Source organism: Bidens hawaiensis, unplaced genomic scaffold, assembly GCF_021521415.1.
Source record: "Bidens hawaiensis isolate Kalapana, Puna unplaced genomic scaffold, B.hawaiensis_p1.1 tig00009621_1, whole genome shotgun sequence".
NCBI classification, from domain to species: domain Eukaryota; kingdom Viridiplantae; phylum Streptophyta; class Magnoliopsida; order Asterales; family Asteraceae; genus Bidens; species Bidens hawaiensis.
In genome coordinates, this window is record NW_027491721.1 from 764,945 (window position 1) to 788,402 (window position 23,458).

The 23,458-nt window shown below is 33.0% G+C and overlaps 1 protein-coding gene across 1 annotated transcript; it reads right to left on the reverse strand.

The window, feature by feature from the left end:
• Positions 1–14,687: 14,687 nt before the first annotated feature.
• On the reverse strand, positions 14,688–16,946 carry LOC143533170 (uncharacterized). Its single transcript, XM_077028025.1, has 5 exons — positions 16,633–16,946; positions 16,472–16,541; positions 15,196–15,875; positions 14,969–15,101; positions 14,688–14,897 (listed from the first exon to the last, which is right to left on the reverse strand). The coding sequence occupies exons 3-5, from the start codon at positions 15,405–15,407 to the stop codon at positions 14,688–14,690; spliced, it is 555 nt and encodes a 184-aa protein (XP_076884140.1). The 5' UTR covers positions 15,408–15,875; positions 16,472–16,541; positions 16,633–16,946.
• Positions 16,947–23,458: the final 6,512 nt, after the last annotated feature.

Here is a 23,458-nt window from a genome sequence, read left to right on the forward strand (position 1 = left end):
TAATCAAGTACACCCAGAAGTTCCGACAAAAGTCGTTCAATGGACTTTTCTTGAAAATGATCAGACCATCCAACTGAGATATGACAATGATGAAACTAAAAACTTGTCATTGGATGAAGTTCTGAGCATGTAAGGAGTTTCTTTTTTCGAAAAGATGCTTTCCATTGAACCTATTTTTGTTGGAACGCATTCATCATCTCTTCTCAGTTTCAAAAAGGCTCTTTCAAGGAGATTGGATGTGGAAGAAGAGATTTTAAAAGAGCTTATTGCTGCTGGATGGATTACTGATGAAGAAGCTGAAGGAAGTGATGGCTATGTATCAGATGTGGATCTAGACATCACAAGTGATGATGAACGGTTCTATTGAGGTAAATAAATTAAATATCGAAATTTCTATATTAATCTTTTTAGTTAACTTTGTACCTTAATGTATTTGTATTTCTGGAATTAGTAGTCATTTTATAGATTGAGAAAGTTATGATATGTAACATTTTACACATAGTAAAATAGGGGAAATGTGTTATATGTTTTGTATAAGAGAATTATATTGTTTAACCAAATAGTTGTAATATATTAGTGTTATAACATGATTATTAAGGGTGTGTTTGGGATAGATTATCTAAGTGAAAAGGGACTTTTTGTTGAAAGGAGTTATAAAGTTGTGTATTTTTAAAAATAAGTTTTTGAAAAAAATGTTTGGATTAGGTTATTTGTTTAGAAAAATCAAAATGACCAAAATAGACACTCTTTTTTAAAATGAGAGTAATGGTTTTTGAGGGTTAAAGGGTGTAATAGGTAATTCAAATCAATGAAGTTAATAAGTTAGAGATTCATAAGTTTTGAAAACTCATATATTTTGCTTTAACCATAACTTAAAATCAAAAAGGCGTTATGGTTTGCCAAACACGTTATTAACTTTAGCAAAAATTTTATCAGTTATAAGTTATGAAAATAAGGAATTCCAAACACCCCATAAATAAGAAATTTTAATAGATGTTTTTGTTTGCTTATTATTAGAGTTTTATTAGTATAGTTTTAAGTTCAAATATATAAAGCATTTCAATAACTTAGTTACTGTTTAATAGTAAGCCTTGAAAATACTTATTATTATAGTAGTTTTAGATTATTTGAGAAAATTATAACAGCAATTAAGCATTTAAGTTATAATGTTTTGAGTTTTGGTTATATTTTGAATATAGGTGGTGGCTGGTGGTGAATGCAGGTGATGGGTGCTGGTGAATGCAGGTGGTGGTGGTGAAAAGTTTGTTTTTCATGTTTTAGATATGTAATGGTATGGTTATGGTTATGGTAACTCAAGACAAATTTTTTTAAACTGTTTGCCTTGTGTTTATAAGGCTTGGTATGTAATATATTATTATTAGGATGGTATGCTAATTATATATATTATGTGATATATGATAATATATTTGATATGTATAATTATTTTCCTTAATATGGTTTGGTAGCATATCAAATATATTATCATATATTATGTGATATATGATAATATATCTTTGTTGAAATAAGGAGAAGAAAGTACCTGCTTGGACCTTTCCAAGTATTGAATTCTCCTTGATGTCTTTAATGATAGAATCCAATTTGATTTTGAATAATCGACATAAAATATCAGGTCTGTCTTCGGCATTAAACGTTGTGTCTTCTAAAAATCTTTTAACTTCTGGCCATTTAGGGTTACATGTAGTTGTAATGAAAAATATGGATAGCCATACCACTTACAAAGAGACATGGCATCTAAATAATTTTGCAACATGTAACGTGCACTGCCAGTAAAGGAAGAAGGTAGTATAACACGCTGACCAACTGTAGACAGATCGTTGTTGCCTTGATTTTGAAAAGAACGGAGATTCTCATAAGTCTCACATCTTAATTTCTTTTGCTGATTACGTATGAAAAACAGTCTTTCACTTTCGATCATTGTATACGCATCAACTAAAAATTGCTGAAAAAGGCGCCTAGAAAGTAGAATCAATGAATAATGATTCAATCTGTCTTGGATCATGTAACAGAAAAACTCTCTCATTGTGCATAAGCGTGTTTTAGTGGTGTTTGAACCAGAAACATCACGATGAGGAATGTCAATTCTGTAACAATCATCACCATAAATAAAAATAACCGAATACTGAAGTGGCACATAAGAGGGATGTAATTCACTAATACGTTGCAGAAAACCCTCTTTGGTCTTGACAATAATATCTCTAGGTTCAAGTGACGTGTCAATGTCTCCAACAACTAAAGCAGCAACCTCAGAAGCAGTTGGCAAGTTATATGTTCTTCCATCTTTATTTCTTTTTGCAATAAGGCGTAACTTTAGATCAGCATGAGGATTACTTTGAAAACAGTCACGGGTCATTCGGTAAGATTTCACCAACTCATTGTTTGCATATAACATGTTTTTCAACTCCTGAATATCTCTACATCTAAAGTTTCAGATGCTTCTGTCGACGCCTTGTTGGAATTACTGAAAAAAAAATATATGTAATGCAAAAATTAGTTAGCTATTGTGAAAACTATAAATCATATAAAATATAATTCTGTTAACTAAGTAGAAAACATACCCCATACATTCTTGTCTGTTTGCTACCTCATTTTCAGTATCATATATATATAACTGAGAAAATTTAGCGTTTGAACCATCTATTGGTAGAAGACTTCCAATGGAATGGTAATTTTCACCGCTCAATCTAAAAATAAAAGGACCTTTACCTCGGTTTAGGGAAGAATCAACTTTTCCACCCATTGATGTAAAAGCAAACATTGAATTGTATCGACGAATGTTTTTCAAAAAATGTTTGCTTTTTGAATCCAAACCACTAAAAAGACGTTTATAACTAGATGGAGGTTCTTTAAAAGTTGGAAGATGAACTTTGCTGTATCCACAACATAAACTAAAGCATGATTTATTCTTTCTTCGTCTACTTCGTAACGCTTCATCATTCAACAATTTTGCATTACATTTTTCACATACTTGACTTTGATCTCCATGATCTAAATAATATGATACAAATTATTTACTACATTTATTAATACTTTATTATAAGATAGTAAAATTTGATATGTTAAAAAAATATAATAAAATAAAGACTATTTTTTACCTTTAGATTTACCAGAGAATATTTGATTCATTAATTCTACATCATCATCATCTTGATCTTGTTGTATTACATCTGATGTAGATGTATTAGATATATTTTGTTTTTTTTTTGATTTGGATGGAGATGCTTTAATATACTCGCGTTAGAAGATTGAGCGGTTGCTTTTTTTGAATTAAGATATTGTTTTCTGATAAGCCGAGAGATTTATGGACTGCTGTTATCATCATTGCTGTAAGACACTATAATATATATACAAAACAATTATAAGTAAGTAGTCACATATAAATTAAAATATGTATCATCATCTAAAAGGAAAAGTATAAAAGATAAGTATAGTTATTTATCGTTGGTAATATTAGAAAGTGGTTGTGTAATATTGTAATCCGAAGAAGCAATAACGTTATGAACATTTGTAATTGATTGATAAGAAACATCATTTTCCTTTCCATGGTGCTTATTGGTTGTGTTATTGGAAGGTTGAAATTGAAATTGATGTCTTCCAAAGATGCTGCAAATTCATGAATGTGTATTGTTATGATAGATGTATTATAAAAGACAATAGATTTAATTATATTACCTTGAAAATTTTGGCTTAAATTTGGTGAGTACATCTTTTGTTTTCTGTTTTGTCTTCTTTCTTTAAAAACTATATGTGAATAATATAAATTGTAATTACAAATAGTAATTACATAAGAAGATATAAATTACAAAAAATTATACCATTTGAGGTGGTAGATTGTGGGCTTATTATCTGTGAATCTGTATGAAAAAAAAATTATAACTGTTGTTAATAAACATGTCTATATTTTATTATTAATAAATAACTATGTTACAAAAATAACCTTCGAAATTGCATCGCGGGTGAAGTTGTTGGGTTTTTTTAACAGCCATTTCGAGTTTTTTTTCTGTCTCATAAACTTTGCTTCAACAGTTTTTTGATTGTGATCTGTACAAAATGTTATTTTTGAATCTAAAATTAGTAGTTGTATTAAAAAGAAAAGGTAATTTATAACATGGTATTTAAATAATTAAATGAACAAAACATAACATTGGTATCCTATAACAAAAAACTTTATATAACATTTGAAAACATTACATTATAGTTTTCATTAAGAAATTTATATTGAATGACAAAAAAACTTAAAAGTTTTTTAAATGAATATATAAGTTGAAAATTTAAAACAAAATAAAGTTTTTGGTAACATGAAAACATGTAATACTTTAAAATATAAACACAAAACAAACATAAAGTTAACTAAAAACTATAACATAGTGATACATTTCCAGATAGTCTTAAACCAAAAGGTACACAACAGGAAATACAACAATAAAACCATAAATCTTGGAATGAATCCAAGATCTGATAGTAGTTCTTAAACAACAGAGATAATTAAAAAGACTTCAAAATAACATAGAGGAACATTAAAAACATAAACATAAACACTTCATTTTTCGAGCTCGGGGATTAGCAGGGCATGCTTGCCATCAGAAACAGGTTTGGTGGTAGACATATCCCCAAGTTCAACAACATCGTAAGTGTTCATCAAATTTTTCTTGAAACTTGGATTTTTGAATTTCCTCTTAAAAGTTGCAGTGTCACAAACATCAGGCTTTTCAATTTGTTTGTCATTACTTTGTTTTGCAGCTAGAGTAATGACATTATCATCCATAATTTCAACAACAGCCTATAAATTTATAAAATAAGTATGTAAGTAAATGTTGTATTTTCTATTAATAAATTGAAAATTTAAAGTTAAATTGATGGTAATTACCATTGGTTTGAGAGCTTGGCTTGAGTCAATACCACCAAGATTATCAACCTAATATGTATTCACAAACAAAGAATGAAGTTCAAAGATTTAAAATTATATTTATATAATGTTGAAAAAAATATGTAATACTGTAAAGAATTGAAATAATTGTAATTATATAAAGGTCATACATTGGGGTTCAGTGTGTCTTGAGACTGACTATCATCCAAATAGTTGGTCAAACATGCGGAGTCATCAACCTTTAATTCAAAAAATTTACCATCACAGTTTGTCGGTGAAAAAATGTATGTGAATATATTTTTATGTAAATGTATTACCTCAGAATTGTTTGACTTCTTTTTATCTCAAAGATAACATCAGCATCATCAATGACTTTGGAAACACCAAAAACCCAGAAGTTGTTATTTCTGATTAAACTCGGTAATGTCAATCCGAAATGCAAACTTTTTCCCCACAAGAACATCGAACTCATCAGGATACAAAGCTTTATCACCACCCTGTTTTATGTAACATTTTACAGCAATATTAACATCAAATAGTTATTAAAATTAAAAATATAAGCCAGAAAAAGTATAGAGTAATAATGGTATCTTACAACAGCATGTTTGTCAACTAAAACTTTAGCAGAAGTGTTGAGAATTTTCGAAGCTTCTCTGTCAAAAACTGTCAAATAAACACTTCCTTGTAAGGCCCCGTCACCGGTAACCCTACTTTCGTGTTGGATTTACTCATAAACACAGTTCTAAATATCAGAGTTAATTAAAACTTTACGCGGAATATAAAACTTTCATAAAACATTACATATCAATTCATAATCATGTCTTAAAACATTCCTCTTGTCTTTCAAAATCAAAACATAACTTATAAAACATATCAGATCTTCAGATGCCAGGCTTTAGTCTTCTGCCATGTGTCCTCCACTCAAGCCAGCTGTCTCAACCTACTCACCTGCGTGCATACTAAAAGTCAGCTACGCTGAGTGAGTTCTAGTTAATCATACAATACCATACAATACCTTATTACATACATACGTACTTAACCTCATAACTTTCTTTCATACACACATAAGTACTCATGCCTTCATTCTTACTTACATACTTTCTTTCTTACTTACATACTTTCTTTACATTCATAATCATACGTTTTAAAGAGCCTTTCGCCCTATAACCTCACAGATATTATAAGGGTCTGGTCCCTAACATCACAGATATTGTAAGGGTCTGGTCCCTAACATCACAGATATTATGAGGGTCTGGTCCCTAACATCACAGATATTATTAGGGTCTGGTCCCTAACATCACAGATATTATTAGGGTCTGGTCCCTAACATCACAGATATTATTAGGGTCTGGTCCCTTGTTTTCGAATATTAGTAGGGTTCGATTCCCTCTTCGTTACCATATAACCATACATCATACCTCGAGTATTATTAGGGCTCGGTACCCTTTTCGTAACCATACAACCATACAACCGTCATTTCCTTCTTTTATTAACTTTATTACGTTCATACACATAAACATACATATCATACTTGCCATATTTATAACGTTACAACCTGACAGTACGTGCAATATCCGAAGATCGTTCACGTACCATCAAGCAATCATTCATACACATCATACTTACCATATTTATAACGTTACAACCTGACAGTACGTGCAATATCCGAAGATCGTTCACGTACCATCAAGCAATCATTCATACATATCATACTTACCATATTTATAACGTTACAACCTGACAGTACGTGCAATATCCGAAGATCGTTCACGTACCATCAAGCAATCATTCATACATATCACATATATCACATATGGCATACACTTATCACTTAGGATAAATGTATTAACAACACATCAAGTATGCACACAGCCCCGAAAACATAACAAGGAATGGGGCTAGAAACTCACCTGGATCCTGTTACGCTCGCCGTTGATCGTAATTCCTTTCTTTAACTGGGCTCGGCTAACTGTATAATATTTACACATATCAATTAACTACTACTTCTCGTTTTGTATTTCTATCTATATATGACCCACAACGAACGGGGTCCGTGGGCAGCGCCCCTGGCAGCGGGGTTCTAGGGGCGGCAGCCCCTAGCGGGGTCCAAGGGGCAGAGCCCCTGGCTGGGGTTAAGACATTTTCCATTAACTGCCTTAACACATTTTCCATTAGGTTTTTAATTTTCTAAATGAACTTCACTTCAGGCGAAGTTAAACCTCGGGCGAACTTGGCTTCAGGCGAAGTTAAACCTTAGGCGAACTTGGCTTCAGGCGAAGTTATCCTTAGGTGAACTTGGCTTCAGGCGAAGTTATCCTTAGGCGAACTTGGCTTCAGGCGAAGTTATCCTTAGGCGAACTTGGCTTCAGGCGAAGTTAAACCTTAGGCGAACTTGGCTGGCTTCAGGCAAAGTTAAACCTTAGGCGAACTTGGCTTCAGGCGAAGTTATCCTTAGGCGAACTTGGCTTCAGGCGAAGTTATCCTTATGCGAAGTTACGCTTGAAGGCGAAGTTACGCTTGAAGGCGAAGTTCATCAGGCGAACTTAATCTTGCAGGCGAAGTTATCGCGCTGCAGATCTGTTTGCCCATAACTCCTTCGTTTCTTAACCAAATAACTCGATTTTGGTACCCACGGAATCGTATGATCGGCGCCTACAAATCCCAACCATCAAATCGGCCTAAAATCGACGTTTTAGGGGTCCGATTTGGGCAGTTTGGGTTTCGGGTCCGGTTAACCCATCCAATCCTAACCATTTACAGTAATAATAGCTTTGTTGGATTGTTCTTACCTTACCAACTCAGATCTATCAACAAAATCTCAGGTTTCGGCTTCGAATCTTGATCGGTTAGAATGTGTGTGTTTTGAGGAGTGTGTGGAGTGTGTGTGGAGTTTGGTGATAAATGAGATATTTTGGGATTTTAGGGGTATTTATATCCCTGAAATCCCATTCTCATTTATCCTATCTCAATTAATCCAAGTCCATGACCCGCTCCTACTCGATATTAATAATTAAAAACGCGAAATCACTAACATAACTTTCTTTATTCAACATTATAAATTTTAGGATGTTACAAGTCTTCCCCCCTTAAGGAGGTTTCGTCCCCGAAACCTAACTATTACATAAACAAACTAGGGTAAAACTTGCGCATCTCATCCTCGGCTTCCCAAGTAGCATCTGATCCCTTGCGGTGTTTCCATATTACTTTTACCAAAGGTATAGTTTTGTGACGAAGCTGCTTCTCCTTGCGATCAACGATCTCTATCGGTTGCTCGATGTAGTTCAATTGTTCATCAACCTCAATGTCCATCAATGGTACGTGAGACGTGTCATCAGCTAGACACTTCCTCAGATGAGAAACATGGAAGGTTGAATGAATTCCTTCTAACTCATCGGGTAAATCCAGTTTATAAGCTACTTCGCCCACACGATACAAAATTTTAAATGGTCCAATGTACCTCGGACTTAGCTTCCCTCTCTTTCTAAAACGGATAATTCCTTTCCAAGGCGAGACCTTAAGCATCACATAGTCGCCAACGTTAAACTCAATTGGTCGTCGCCGCTTATCTGCATAAGACTTTTGTCTGTCTTGAGCGGCTTTCATTATTGCTTTGATCTGATCGAACTTTGAAGACGTTTCTTGAACCACTTCTAGGCTTCCCATTTCCTTCTGACCAATCTCACCCCAACACACCGGGGTTCTACATCGTCGACCGTAAAGCATCTCAAACGGTGGCATACCAATGCTCGAATGGTAACTGTTGTTATAGGAGAACTCTGCCAGATGCAGATGATCATCCCAACTTCCACCAAAATCTAAAACACAAGCACGTAGCATATCCTCAAGGGTTTGGATCGTCCTTTCGGACTGTCCATCGGTTTGAGGATGGTACGCCGTACACTTAGTGCCGTACAGATAATGCCTCCATATCTTAAGAGCATGCACTACAGCTGCTAACTCCAAATCATGCGTCGGATAAGTACTCTCATGGACCTTCAACTGTCTAGACGCGTAAGCTATCACTTTCCCTCGTTGCATCAACACGCAACCTAGCCCTTGATGCGAGGCATCAGCACACACAACGAAATCCTCGCCACCATCGGGTAGAGCAAGGATTGGAGCTTGCGTGAGTCTTCTCTTTAATTCTTCAAAGGCTTCTTCTTGAAATTTTCCCCAACTGAATACTATCGACTTTCGGGTCATACCGGTCAGCGGTGCGGCTATCTTGGAGAAACCTTCGATGAATCTCCTGTAGTAGCCGGCTAACCCTAGGAAACTTCGTATATCAGTCGGATTCTGCGGAGTCTTCCAATTCGTTATCGCCTCAATCTTAGCTGGGTCCACGGTAATCCCTTCCGAATTAATCACGTGACCTAAAAATTGCACTTCTCTTAACCAGAACGCGCATTTCGAAAACTTGGCATACTACTTCTCTTTCTTCAGAGTCTCCAATACCTCTCTCAGATGCTCAGTATGTTCAGATTCGTTCTTTGAATAAATCAATATATCGTCAATGAAGACGATAACCGACTTATCCAACATCGGCCGACACACCCTATTCATCATGTCCATAAATGCTGCAGGAGCATTTGTTAGACCGAATGACATTACGAGGAACTCGTAGTGTCCATACCGCGTTCGGAACGCTGTCTTAGGGATGTCTACCTCTTTCACCTTCAGCTGATGGTAGCCTGATCTGAGATCTATTCGTGAGAACCAACTTGCACCTTGCAGTTGGTCAAACAGATCATCAATCCTTGGCAAAGGATATCTATTCTTTACCGTAAGCTTATTCAACTCACGATAGTCTATGCACATTCTCATACTTCCATCCTTCTTTTTCACAAACAAAACCGGTGCGCCCCACGGAGAAACACTCGGTCTGATAAAACCCTTGCCGAGGAGTTCTTGCAGTTGGGACATCAATTCCTTCATCTCGGACGGTGCTAGACGGTAAGGCGCTTTCGCGACGGGCTGGGCTCCTGGTACTAGATCTATCTGAAATTCTATCTCTCGCTCAGGTGGCAACCCCGGAAGATCCTCAGGGAATACTTCTGGGTAGTCGCGCACAATAGGAACATTCTTCATTTCTTTCGTCTCGGCCGTAGCGTTGACAACATACGCCAGGTAGGCACCGCACCCTCGCCTTAACAAACCCTCGGCTTTTATCATCGAAATGACATTAAGCCCATAACTCTCCTTATCACCATAAACCGTCACCGCACTACCATCCAATGACTTTAACCTTATCATCTTACTTTTACATACTATCTGAGCCTCAAACTCAGACAACCAATCCATACCCAAGACTACATCGAACCCTCCTAAGGCCATAACATACAAAGTAACAGGGAACTCATGTCCCTCTAACTCTATCTTACAATTCTTAACCATTTTTGTTATTTTCACCGAAGTGTCACTTGCGGTTTCTACTACAAAAGTTTCAGACACTTGGCAGCCTTTCATTTTAGCCAGTTTACTAAACGTCGTAGCTACAAAACTTCTATTCGCACCAGAATCAAATAATACAGAAGCGGAAACATCGTTCACTAGAAACGTACCTGTGACGACATCCGGAATCTGCCTGGCTTGTTCCTGGGTCAGCATGTAGGCTCTAGTTCTGGGTCTAGCTTGATCGGCATCCTTCTTTCCACTACCTCCAGCTACACCTTCAGTGCACTCCCTTGACATATGGCCTGTCTTGCCACATTTGTAACATGCTGGCTTCGCACTGCACTCATTGGCATAATGCCCTACCTTCCCGCACTTATAACAGGCATTCGACCCCATTCTGCATTCCCCACCATGAGCCTTTCCACATTTGAGACAAACATTAGAACTTTTACCCCACTTGCACTCACCACCATGCCTCTTTCCGCAGGTCTTACACGATCTCTTCTCCCACACTTTCTGTTTCTTATCCTTGGAGTTCCATAACTGAGTACCGGGTCGTTTAGCAGGAGTGACCCCTTTCTTCTCTTTCTCTTCGTCCCTTTCCACCCAATCATCCGCGGCCACGTCAGCATAGACCATTTCCGCGAGTCCAACAGCCGAATCAAAAGTAGCAGGTTGAATCGCCCTGACTAACATGCGGACCTTTTGTGGCAACCCCCTCACATAACATTTGATTCTCTTGACCTCAGTGTCAACCATGTCAGGCACCAACCTAGATAGTCGGTTGAACTCCGTGGTATACTCACGATGCGTCATCATACCGGCTTTTAAATTCTGGAACTTCATCTCCGTTCTTTCAACCTCGGCATCTGCACAGAACTTCTTCATTACCAACTCTTTCAAATCTTCCCACTTCATCGCTCTGATCTCATCCTTAGTCTTTCTCTGCTCCACACTTTCCCACCAATACATAGCCTCATCTACGAATGACTGAGTAGCATAACCCACAGCTTGGTCGGGACGGCATTTGCTAATGCGGATAACCTTGTCCATAGCGGTTATCCACTGGAGAGTGGCGATTGCGTCTCCTAAACCAGTCAGCTTAGGCGGGTCACAACCTTTGAAGGACTTATAGCTGCACCCACCTTGTCCTCCTCTCCTATCATCGACTTTCACATACTTATCCCCACTCGAGGCCCCTCTTTCACCTTCCCCATCCTTTCTACCATCACCACCCGCCCCTTCAGCAGTTCGCTCACGGCTTCCAGCAGATCCTTCGGGATTCAGGTTCTTCACAGCAGCAACTACAGCCTGAACGATGGCTGCTTGAACTGCTGGGCTAAGTTGAACTTCCTCGTTGTTGTTCTGGTCTCCTCCAGCTGCGCTTCCTTCATCTTCGGTGTGGGAAGCTTCTTCCACCGAGGGTTGCCGGACAAGACGAGGCCTGCCACGACGCCCAGTGCGACCCCCAGTTTCAACAAATTCTCCAGCTCCAGCCATTAGTATTCTAAAGGGGAAAACACAAACATCATCACTCAAGGAACTATCTAGTACAAGGATAGTAAGGCTAACAGGTAATAACAGTGGCCAGTTGTGATTAGCTGATCACGTTACTTTCCGTGTCCTATACACTTCCTTTTATGAGTCTATTTGTGCTGGTTCTACTTAAGTAGTTAGTCAATTCAAACAATCAATTATTCTTATCCGTACCATTCTCATATCTTTTCTTTCTCATTAACGTATATCATTTAATCATACCTTTCACCTTTACTGATCTTGCTTGAGCGACACATGGCATTCTTGAACTGGCATCTTCTTTCTTTTCTTACTTAAATCCCATTCTCTGTTCGAGTCTAAGCATGTAGGATGCTTAAATCTCTCGAACTTTGCTCTGATACCAACTTGTAAGGCCCCGTCACCGGTAACCCTACTTTCGTGTTGGATTTACTCATAAACACAGTTCTAAATATCAGAGTTAATTAAAACTTTACGCGGAATATAAAACTTTCATAAAACATTACATATCAATTCATAATCATGTCTTAAAACATTCCTCTTGTCTTTCAAAATCAAAACATAACTTATAAAACATATCAGATCTTCAGATGCCAGGCTTTAGTCTTCTGCCATGTGTCCTCCACTCAAGCCAGCTGTCTCAACCTACTCACCTGCGTGCATACTAAAAGTCAGCTACGCTGAGTGAGTTCTAGTTAATCATACAATACCATACAATACCTTATTACATACATACGTACTTAACCTCATAACTTTCTTTCATACACACATAAGTACTCATGCCTTCATTCTTACTTACATACTTTCTTTCTTACTTACATACTTTCTTTACATTCATAATCATACGTTTTAAAGAGCCTTTCGCCCTATAACCTCACAGATATTATAAGGGTCTGGTCCCTAACATCACAGATATTGTAAGGGTCTGGTCCCTAACATCACAGATATTATGAGGGTCTGGTCCCTAACATCACAGATATTATTAGGGTCTGGTCCCTTGTTTTCGAATATTAGTAGGGTTCGATTCCCTCTTCGTTACCATATAACCATACATCATACCTCGAGTATTATTAGGGCTCGGTACCCTTTTCGTAACCATACAACCATACAACCGTCATTTCCTTCTTTTATTAACTTTATTACGTTCATACACATAAACATACATATCATACTTGCCATATTTATAACGTTACAACCTGACAGTACGTGCAATATCCGAAGATCGTTCACGTACCATCAAGCAATCATTCATACACATCATACTTACCATATTTATAACGTTACAACCTGACAGTACGTGCAATATCCGAAGATCGTTCACGTACCATCAAGCAATCATTCATACATATCATACTTACCATATTTATAACGTTACAACCTGACAGTACGTGCAATATCCGAAGATCGTTCACGTACCATCAAGCAATCATTCATACATATCACATATATCACATATGGCATACACTTATCACTTAGGATAAATGTATTAACAACACATCAAGTATGCACACAGCCCCGAAAACATAACAAGGAATGGGGCTAGAAACTCACCTGGATCCTGTTACGCTCGCCGTTGATCGTAATTCCTTTCTTTAACTGGGCTCGGCTAACTGTATAATATTTACACATATCAATTAACTACTACTTCTCGTTTTGTATTTCTATCTATATATGACCCACAACGAACGGGGGTCCGGGGGCAGCGCCCCTGGCAGCGGGGTTCTAGGGGCGGCAGCCCCTAGTGGGGTCCAAGGGGCAGAGCCCCTGGCTGGGGTTAAGACATTTTCCATTAACTGCCTTAACACATTTTCCATTAGGTTTTTAATTTATTTTCTAAATGAACTTCACTTCAGGCGAAGTTAAACCTCGGGCGAACTTGGCTTCAGGCGAAGTTAAACCTTAGGCGAACTTGGCTTCAGGCGAAGTTATCCTTAGGCGAACTTGGCTTCAGGCGAAGTTATCCTTAGGCGAACTTGGCTTCAGGCGAAGTTATCCTTAGGCGAACTTGGCTTCAGGCGAAGTTAAACCTTAGGCGAACTTGGCTGGCTTCAGGCGAAGTTAAACCTTAGGCGAACTTGGCTTCAGGCGAAGTTATCCTTAGGCGAACTTGGCTTCAGGCGAAGTTATCCTTAGGCGAACTTGGCTTCAGGCGAAGTTATCCTTAGGCGAACTTGGCTTCAGGCGAAGTTATCCTTAGGCGAAGTTACGCTTGAAGGCGAAGTTACACTTGAAGGCGAAGTTCATCAGGCGAACTTAATCTTGCAGGCGAAGTTATCGTGCTGCAGATCTGTTTGCCCATAACTCCTTCGTTTCTTAGCCAAATAACTCGATTTTGGTACCCACGGAATCGTATGATCGGCGCCTACAAATCCCAACCTTCAAATCGACCTAAAATCGACGTTTTAGGGGTCCGATTTGGGCAGTTTGGGTTTCGGGTCCGGTTAACCCATCCAATCCTAACCATTTACAGTAATAATAGCTTTGTTGGATTGTTCTTACCTTACCAACTCAGATCTATCAACAAAATCTCGGGTTTCGGCTTCGAATCTTGATCGGTTAGAATGTGTGTGTTTTGAGGAGTGTGTGGAGTGTGTGTGGAGTTTGGTGAGAAATGAGATATTTTGGGATTTTGGGGGTATTTATATCCCTGAAATCCCATTCTCATTTATCCTATCTCAATTAATCCAAGTCCATGACCCGCTCCTACTCGATATTAATAATTAAAAACGCGAAATCACTAACATAACTTTCTTTATTCAACATTATAAATTTTAGGATGTTACATTCCTGTGGAATCCTGAACCACCAATGGGAGTTTCAGCCTGCATAAATAATAATCATGTAACATACTATGATTATAAGAAAAATATAATGATAAAATTTAAATACAATATTACCTTTCAACAACTTCAATAACAGTATTATTGCAAGTCTCTGTTTTATATTCAAATACATCTTCTTGATCAACCAAAACATCCACAGTATGTTCATCACTATCACACTTTTTTGTAACCTTCTTGTGACAAGTTTTACAAGCAAAATAATACCAGGGCAATTCTTCTTGTATCATCTGAACAGTACCAACAATAACCACAGACTTCACCTATATTTATATTAACTCTATTATAAAATAACATAAATATTAAATATTAAAAAAAGTCAAATAAAGTTTACCTCATTCAAAGTTATCTCAGCTATGTTAACAAATTCGCTCCTTACAACATATTCATCATAGAGGGATAAAAACATTCCAGATAACCTAGATGATTGGGTGGAACATGATGAACCAGCAGAGTTTTGAAGGAGGCTGATAAAAAATGAAAAATTTAGTGAGTAAAATAAAAAATATGCAAAATCATATTATATTATAATATGAAACTTTAATAATGAATGTATAAAACCTGTTTCGAAATGAAGTAATTTCAGCAATGTCAGAATTCACAAATAGCTTTGAAACATTAAAACAGTTGTTTACATAACCGAAACGACCAAAGTACTTCAATGTGCCAAACTGGAGTACAACAACAATAACACCATTTTCATTTCTGTTTTGCCAGTGCTCTAAAACAGAATCAACATAAGAATCCCACAAAGAAAGGTAAATTGAATTCATCCTTGCAAAACATAATTAAAAATAATATTTCAACAAAACTGGTTACAAACTAAACTTATAATTATAAAATATTAACACTGAATACATACTCAAGATCTTGAAGAATGACATTCACTTTCTTTGTGTCTTTACCCTTTGATGTCTTGAATTTCTTCAGATCTTTAACATCAGCAACAAAACCAATAACATCTGGAAAAATAATTTGTGGATTTAAATATAAAAAGTTAAAGTAGACAGAAATAAAATAATTGTACAATAAAATCTGTTTACCTTAAGCTTGATTGTCAGGAACAGTTTTTTCAATGATATCCTTAAAATCTGTGAAGCAGAATCCATATACAGGACCAGAGAAATCAAAACATGGGAACACATCACTGTCCACAAAAATACCAAGCTTGTTTTGGTTGTTCACATATTTGTACTTTGAGTCATTCAAACCAATCGTAGGCCTCACAATGTAATAACAGTCTACAAAAGTAAAATTAAAGAAGTGTAAATAAGATTTAATCAAAAAATTATTTAGTGATTTTAAAAATACTAAAAGCATAATCTAAAAGAAAATAATAAGTCAACATTAAAATTAATATGTGAAAAGTAAAAGTAATATTAAGTATAAAAAGAGGATAATATTATAAAGAAGCTGATTCATTAATAATATCTACAATTGTTTATTAATTTTAATAATAAATAAAAAAAAGTTGGAACACAAAATAGGTTATACTCTTTTGAATAAAAATGGAAAACTACAAAATACAAATAACTTTAATTCACATACAATTCGACAAATATTCCTAGAATTACTTAAAGATACATACTAATTTTATAGCATATGTTCAAATATAATACAAATACAATGAAGAAAAAAATAGAGTGTAAACAACTATTAAAAAAATTAGTATAAACAATCAAGACAATTATAGTAAATGTTATCAATATTTACTACAAAATTATAATATAAATTCTAAACTAATATAATAACAAATAAGAAATCAACATATGATAACAACTGTGCAAAGTATAAATAATATTGTTGACTATAAAAATAAAATGATAGTAAAAATAACCGGATTCATGAAGAAGACTTTCAAATTTGGGAAACCATCTTCTAAGAACATTAGCTTGCATTGTGGTTCCCTGTAAGTAAAGAGTACAGGTCAAAAAGATATGAAAAATAAAACAACATAATTTAAAATAAAAACTATAAATTACATGGATTAAGATATACCTATTCATCCACAACAATCATTTCAATTGAGTAAAACTGATCTGGATTATTATACAAAGGCTGCTTCCATAAACGGATTACACGAACTTTGACAGTGTAATCACGACGAGCCAAATCCAAATCCTTCAAATAAGTGATGTTTCTGTACCAAAATAACATGCAAAAAACATATTTATTAATTATAAGCTGATATAAATAAAGAATGCATTACAACATAAAGTATTAGAATATACCTGTGCTCCATGACTTCACAAGAAAGATACAATACAGAAATCAAAGACAAGTGGGAGGTGAGCGTGCAAAATTGTGAGCATGTGGGGGAGTATTTATAAAGGAAAAACAACTATCTATTTTAGGCAATATGAAAAATAGACAGCAAATCTTCTTTATTGATTTGATAAATTGTTAACTAAATTGGGAAAGATTTTCTCTAAAGAGAACTTTATTAAGACTAAACAAATATAACTTTGTACCAATTTTTACATAAACCAATATATAAAAACGGTTAAAAAGAGAATGCATCAAAATATCCATAAAATATTAACAATATTTTGAAAAGACTAAACACCTTAAAAGTTTAAGTTTAGTTAAAAATATAAACTACAGTTTATAATTTTCATAATATAATTATTACAAATATGTGATTATAAAGTTTCGGATTAAAAATTTATAATTTTCAAAATATAAACTATTGTCCCAAATATATAGTTTTAAGTATTGAGTATTTTTCTTATATTTTTTAAAAATTTAAATTTAATATTCATTATATATGAAAAGTTTATCAACATATTTAAGTAAGGTCAATATTAACTTTCTAAAAACAATTCATTAAAACGGATAAAAACAGAAAGCGTGAAAATATCCAATGAATATTGACAATGTTTTGAAAAGACAAATCAATTGAAAAGAAAAAGTTTATTTCAAAATCTAAAATATGGTTTTTAATTTTTGAAATTTAATTATTGTTAATCAGTGAATGTAAATAAATAAAAAAAATATATATACTTTTAAACGAAATTGGAAAATGTACATGAGAATTTAATTAGCCAGATTCTTGATTTGAATTTTAAACATGGTCAATGGGTGGAAAATTATCTGTTTTATTTCTTATAACATAAAAAAAACAAAATTACAAATCTGTGATTAGAAATTATTGTCCCAAATATATAGATGTAAAGGTAAATGGAAAATGTATATTAAAATTGAATTAGCGAGGTTGTTGATTATTTATTATAGCCTTATTTTTTTTCATTGTTAGTTAATATCTAAAATTAGTTGAAATATACATTAAGTATTATTCTTACAATTTTGAAAATTTAAATATAATATATATATTCATTATATATGAAAAGTTTATAAACATATTTAAGTAAGGTCAAGATTAACTTTCTAACTATTTGCAACTTTCACTTGGATCAATACATTAAAACGGATAAAAACAGAAAGCATGAAAATATCCAATGAATATTTGACAATGTTTTGAAAAGACCAATCAATTGAAAAGTAAAAGTTTATTTCAAAATCTAAAATATAGTTTGTAATTTTTGAATTTCAATTATTCTTAATCCGTGAATGTAAATAAATAACAACAAATATATACTTTTAAACGAAAATGGAAATGTACATGAGAATTTAATTAGCCAGATTCTTGATTGGAATTTTAAACAGTGTCAATGGATGATAAATTATATGTTTTATTTCTTATAATATAAAAAAATCAACATTTGATTGCTATATAATCTCTATAAGTAGTTGAAATAATTGAAATCAACATTTCATTGGTATTTATCTTATGTTTTTAGTTTCATATAGTATAAATGTTATGTTTTTTTTTCACCTACAAACTGTATAAGTAGTCCAACTAATTTTGACACATTTTAATATCTAATATTCTTTCACCTACAATCTATTTTACGCTATAAGAAACATGGCAGAAAAATATTCTTTCTTGGTTAGAGACATTGGTTTCTAAATTGATCAACATTTGAAAACTTTTGAAAAATGCATTTAAATATCCAACGAATATATCCAATTTTTGAAAAGACAAAATACTTTTAAAGTGTAAATATCTATATTGGGATTTGAAAATGTCTTATTCAATATCGTAGTTTAGTTTCTTATAGTGTAAATGTTATGTTTTTCTTTCACCTATAATCTGAATAAGTGGTCCAATGTTCTAATATACTTTCACCTACAATCTATTTTAAGATATAAGAAACATGGCAGAAAAATATTCTTTCTTGGTTTTAGAAATTGGTTTCTAAAACTGTCAACATTTTTAGAAAGTTGTGAAAAAGATGTCTTCTAATAGTGTGTTTATAGATTGAGTGAATATAAAGATCCTAAGTTATTCAAAAGTTAGTCCTCCAAATTCTCACAATCTTGAAATGGTCAACTTGTCCTCATAGTTTTAAAAATATGGAAATTATGTATAAGTTGTTCAGATATTTAGGTAAAGTGTCATACATATTTTGTAACTGTTTTTAAAGTTGATATACAACAATACATAAAAAACGAAACAAACATAATGTATTAAGGTTTGAACATTTTCAAAAGTAGATCTACCTTTTTAAAAGTTGAATTTTGTAAAGATCTCCGTTTTTGAAAGTTGGAGTTTTTTAATATATTTTAGTATGAAATGAAAAGTTGATGAAAAGTAGATCTCCCTTTTTTAAAGTTGAGAGAAAATAAGATCTTTTGATTTGAAATGAAAAGTTGATCAAAAGTAAATCTACCTTTTTTAAAAAGATAAACAAAAATATTGTATTGAGATTTGTAAAGATTTGTAAAAAATATTTAAAATTTTTTGAAGACAGTGAACACTTTAAAAAACGAAATGTAGTAAGGTTTGAAAAAACAAAATTAAAAGTCATTGGAAATTAAAATTCAATGAACAACTAACATAAGTATACTTTTTTTGAAAATGAAAGTTTAATTGTTTGTATTCTAATTTTGTTTGGAAATGAAAAGTCAAACTTTCAAAAGTAGTTCTACCTTTTTAAAACTTGAATTTTGTAAAGATCTCATTTTTTGAAAGTTGGAGTTTTTTAATATATTTTAGTATGAAATGAAAAGTTGATGAAAAGTAGATCTCCCTTTTTTAAAGTTGAGAGAAAAGGTAGATCTTTTGATTTGAAATGAAAAGTTGATCAAAAGTAAATCTACCTTTTTTAAAAACATAAACAAAAATATTGTATTGAGATTTGTAAAGATTAGTAAAAAATATTTAATTTTTTTTTTGGAAACAATGAACACTTAAAAAATGGTTTTGTAAGTCAAAACAAAAGTTTGTATAGTAAATCTACCTCTTTTAAAAAGATAAACAAAAATATTGTATTGAAATTTGTAAAGATTTGTAAAAAACCCAAAAGGAAATTCTTCATAAAAACAAAAATGTGTGAAAAATGTTTAAAGAAAATTCATCATAAAAAGGAAAAAACAAATATTTATAGACTTTTTAAACACTTATAAATTTTTGGAAAAAAAAAATTGAAATATTTGCAAATATTAAAATGAGAATATAATTCTTAATTGTTAAATACTAACCTTTTTAAACAATAAATGTAAATTACTAATAACAACAAATATTACAAATCTCTCTAGATATAAAAATTATTATTTTTGAATATAAACAATATTAACAATAAAGTTGAGAGAAAAGGTAGATCTTTTGATTTAAAATGAAAAGTTGATCAAAAGTAAATCTACCTTTTTTAAAAAGATAAACAAAAATATTGTATTGAGATTTGTAAAGATTAGTAAAAAATATTTAAAATCTTTTGAAAACAATGAACACTTAAAAAATGGTTTTGTAAGTCAAAACAAAAGTTTGTATAGTAAATCTACCTTTTTTAAAAAGATAAACAAAATTATTGTATTGAAATTTGTAAAGATTTGTAAAAAACTCAAAAGGAAATTCATCATAAAAACAAAAATGTGTGAAAAATGTTTAAAGAAAAATCATCATAAAAAGGAACAAACAAAAATTTATAGACTTTTTAAACACTATTATAAATTTTTGGAAAAAAATAATTTGAAATATTTGCAAATATTAAAATGAGAATATAATTCTTAATTGTTAAATACTAACCTTTTTAAACAATAAATGTAAATTACTAATAACAACAAATATTACAAATCTCTCTAGATATAAAAATTATTATTTTTGAATATAAACAATATTAACAATTATAAACAATGTTGATCAAGAACATTTAGATGAAAAACACCAAAAATAATAACCTTTTTAAACACTATTAATTTTTTTTTAAAATTATTAATAATAAATATTGCATTTATAAAAATGATAATATAATTCTGAAATCTTAAAAAATAACCTTTTTAAACAATAAATGTAAATTACTAATAACAACAAATATTACAAATATTGCATATATAAAAAAGTCTTTTTCTGATATAAACACTATTAAAAATTATATTCAAATTCTTAATTGTTACAATTTTTTTTTCAAGAACTTTTTGATGAAATTCTTAATCTGTAAACATATGCAAATTCTTAATTCTTAATTCTTACAAAATTATAATCAAATTCTTAATCTGTAAACATATGTAAATTCGGTTTTGTTTAAAATATGTAACTAATATAATAAATATAACTTTCATAACACATACTATGAAGAAGATAACTTACTGTGTGAAGAAATTCAATAACAATAACATGATATTGAAGTCCATCGATGCATAATCCAGCTAAGTTGATGTGTACTTGCAAAACATTGAAAAGAAATTTGAAAATTAATTTGAATTAATAAATATCTTAAATTTAATATTAAATTAAAGTTTTAAAGTTTAAAAAAGCAAAACAGTACTTGTTCATCGTCATCTTTAATCTTCAATGTTGAGAATACGCCTCAAAAATATGGTACAATAATGAAAGCCAAAATGATCAATCAAATAAATCTAACTCTTATTTTCAAAATATAAATAATTAAATTAATTATAAAATAAACTACACATACCTTGCAAAACATAATATTGATTCCAGCAAAGCCGATGTGTACTTGGAAAACATAATACAAAAATTTGAAAAGTAAAATAGAAGTGAGAAATACAGAAAATGAAAAAATAAAAAAATAAATTAAATATAATATAAGAACAGGATAACAATACCTTTTATGTTCATCTTCATCTTCATCTTCACTGTTGAGCATATGAATTTGAATAGACAGCAAAGAATTATTTATTAATGAAAAATAAATTCACAGTTAATTAACATGACTTAAGTACACAGTATTAGGCAAATTAATAAAACCTAACATAAAAAAATTAATTGCGCTCACCTTCAACAAAGACGATTTACGGAGGCTTTAGATGAACTGACCGTAAAAATTTTCCCTAAATATTAAAGAGATAAGAAATTATTTACAGGATTAGAACATAAGAACAAAATATTTAGAGAAAATAAGAAATATATAAACACATTAAAAGTCACCTTGAACAGTGAGGTTTCACAGCGGCAGATAGCAAAAAACGGGAATTAATGAACAAAATAACAACTGAAGTACTTGATTTGTCACAAGATCTGAAATATAGTGAAGATCACCATATCCGAAATATAGTGAATATCTGAAGATCCAGTGTGGAGAAGAGATGTTTGTGGATCTGAAGATCTGAAATATAGTGAATATCATAAGATCCTTTGTGGAGAAGAGATGTTTGTAGATCTGGTGTGGAGAAGAGAGAAACATTGAAACGGCGGAGTGAATGAATGAAGGAGAGAGAATAAGAAAAGAGATAGGGTTATGGTTTTGAATGACGGAGAGAGAAAGAAGAAAACCCGGTTCAAAGAAAGGGGCGACGTGGAAGCGTAGTTATTGAACACTGTAAGGCCCCGTTACCGGTAGCCCTACTTTCGTGTTGGATTTACTCATAAACGCAGTTCTAAATATCAGAGTTAATTAAAACATTCGCGGAATATAAGAGCTTTCATAAAACATTTCATAACAAATCACATCTTGTCTTAAAACATCATCTTGTCTTTCAAAATAACCGAATCATTAAACTTAAACGTCTTGAGTCTTCCGATGCCAGCCTCTTATTCAGTGCCACGTGTCTCCTCAAGCGAGCTGCCTCATCCTACTCACCTGCGTGCATACTAAAAGTCAGCTACGCTGAGTGAGTTCTAGTTAATCATACATTATACAATACACACCAACTTATATTCTTTCATTCATACTTTCATACTTTCTTACTTTCATACTTTCATACTTTCTTTTGTATTAACTTTCTTTCATATCTTACGTTATAAAGAGCATTACGCCCTACATTTCTCGAGTATTATTAGGGCTCGGTACCCTCCTTCCTCGAGTATTATTAGGGCTCGGTACCCTCCTTCCTCGAGTATTATTAGGGCTCGGTACCCTCTTTCCTCGAATATTAGTAGGGTTCGGTTCTCTAGTTCTCGAATATTAGTAGGGTTCGATTCCCTCCTCGTTACCATACAACCATACATCATACCTCGAGTATTATTAGGGCCCGGTACCCTCTTCGTAACCATACAACCATACAACCATCCTTTCCTTCTTTTATTAACTTTATCACATTCATACACATAAGCATACATATCATACTTACCTTATACATAGCGTTACAACCTGACAGTACGTGCAATATCCGAAGATCGTTCACGTACCATCAAGCCATCATTCATACATATCACATCATTCACATAAGGCATACACTTATCTCTTAGGATAAGCGTATTAACAAACATATTGAGTATGCACACAGCCCCGAAAACATAACACATAAATGGGGCTAGAAACTCACCTGAATCCTGTTACGCTCTCCGTTAATCGTTATTCCC

What these genes read in the sequence shown, in the direction of transcription:
- LOC143533170 (XM_077028025.1), bottom strand. Translation starts at nt 15,407, where the DNA reads ATGAATTCAATTTACCTTTCTTTGTGGGATTCTTATGTTGATTCTGTT. An exon ending in ATTACTTCATTTCGAAACAG is followed by an intron (nt 15,102 to 15,195) that starts GTTTTATACATT and finishes ATTTTTTATCAG; the next exon opens with CCTCCTTCAAAACTCTGCTG. An exon ending in CTGAGATAACTTTGAATGAG is followed by an intron (nt 14,898 to 14,968) that starts GTAAACTTTATT and finishes ATATAAATATAG; the next exon opens with GTGAAGTCTGTGGTTATTGT.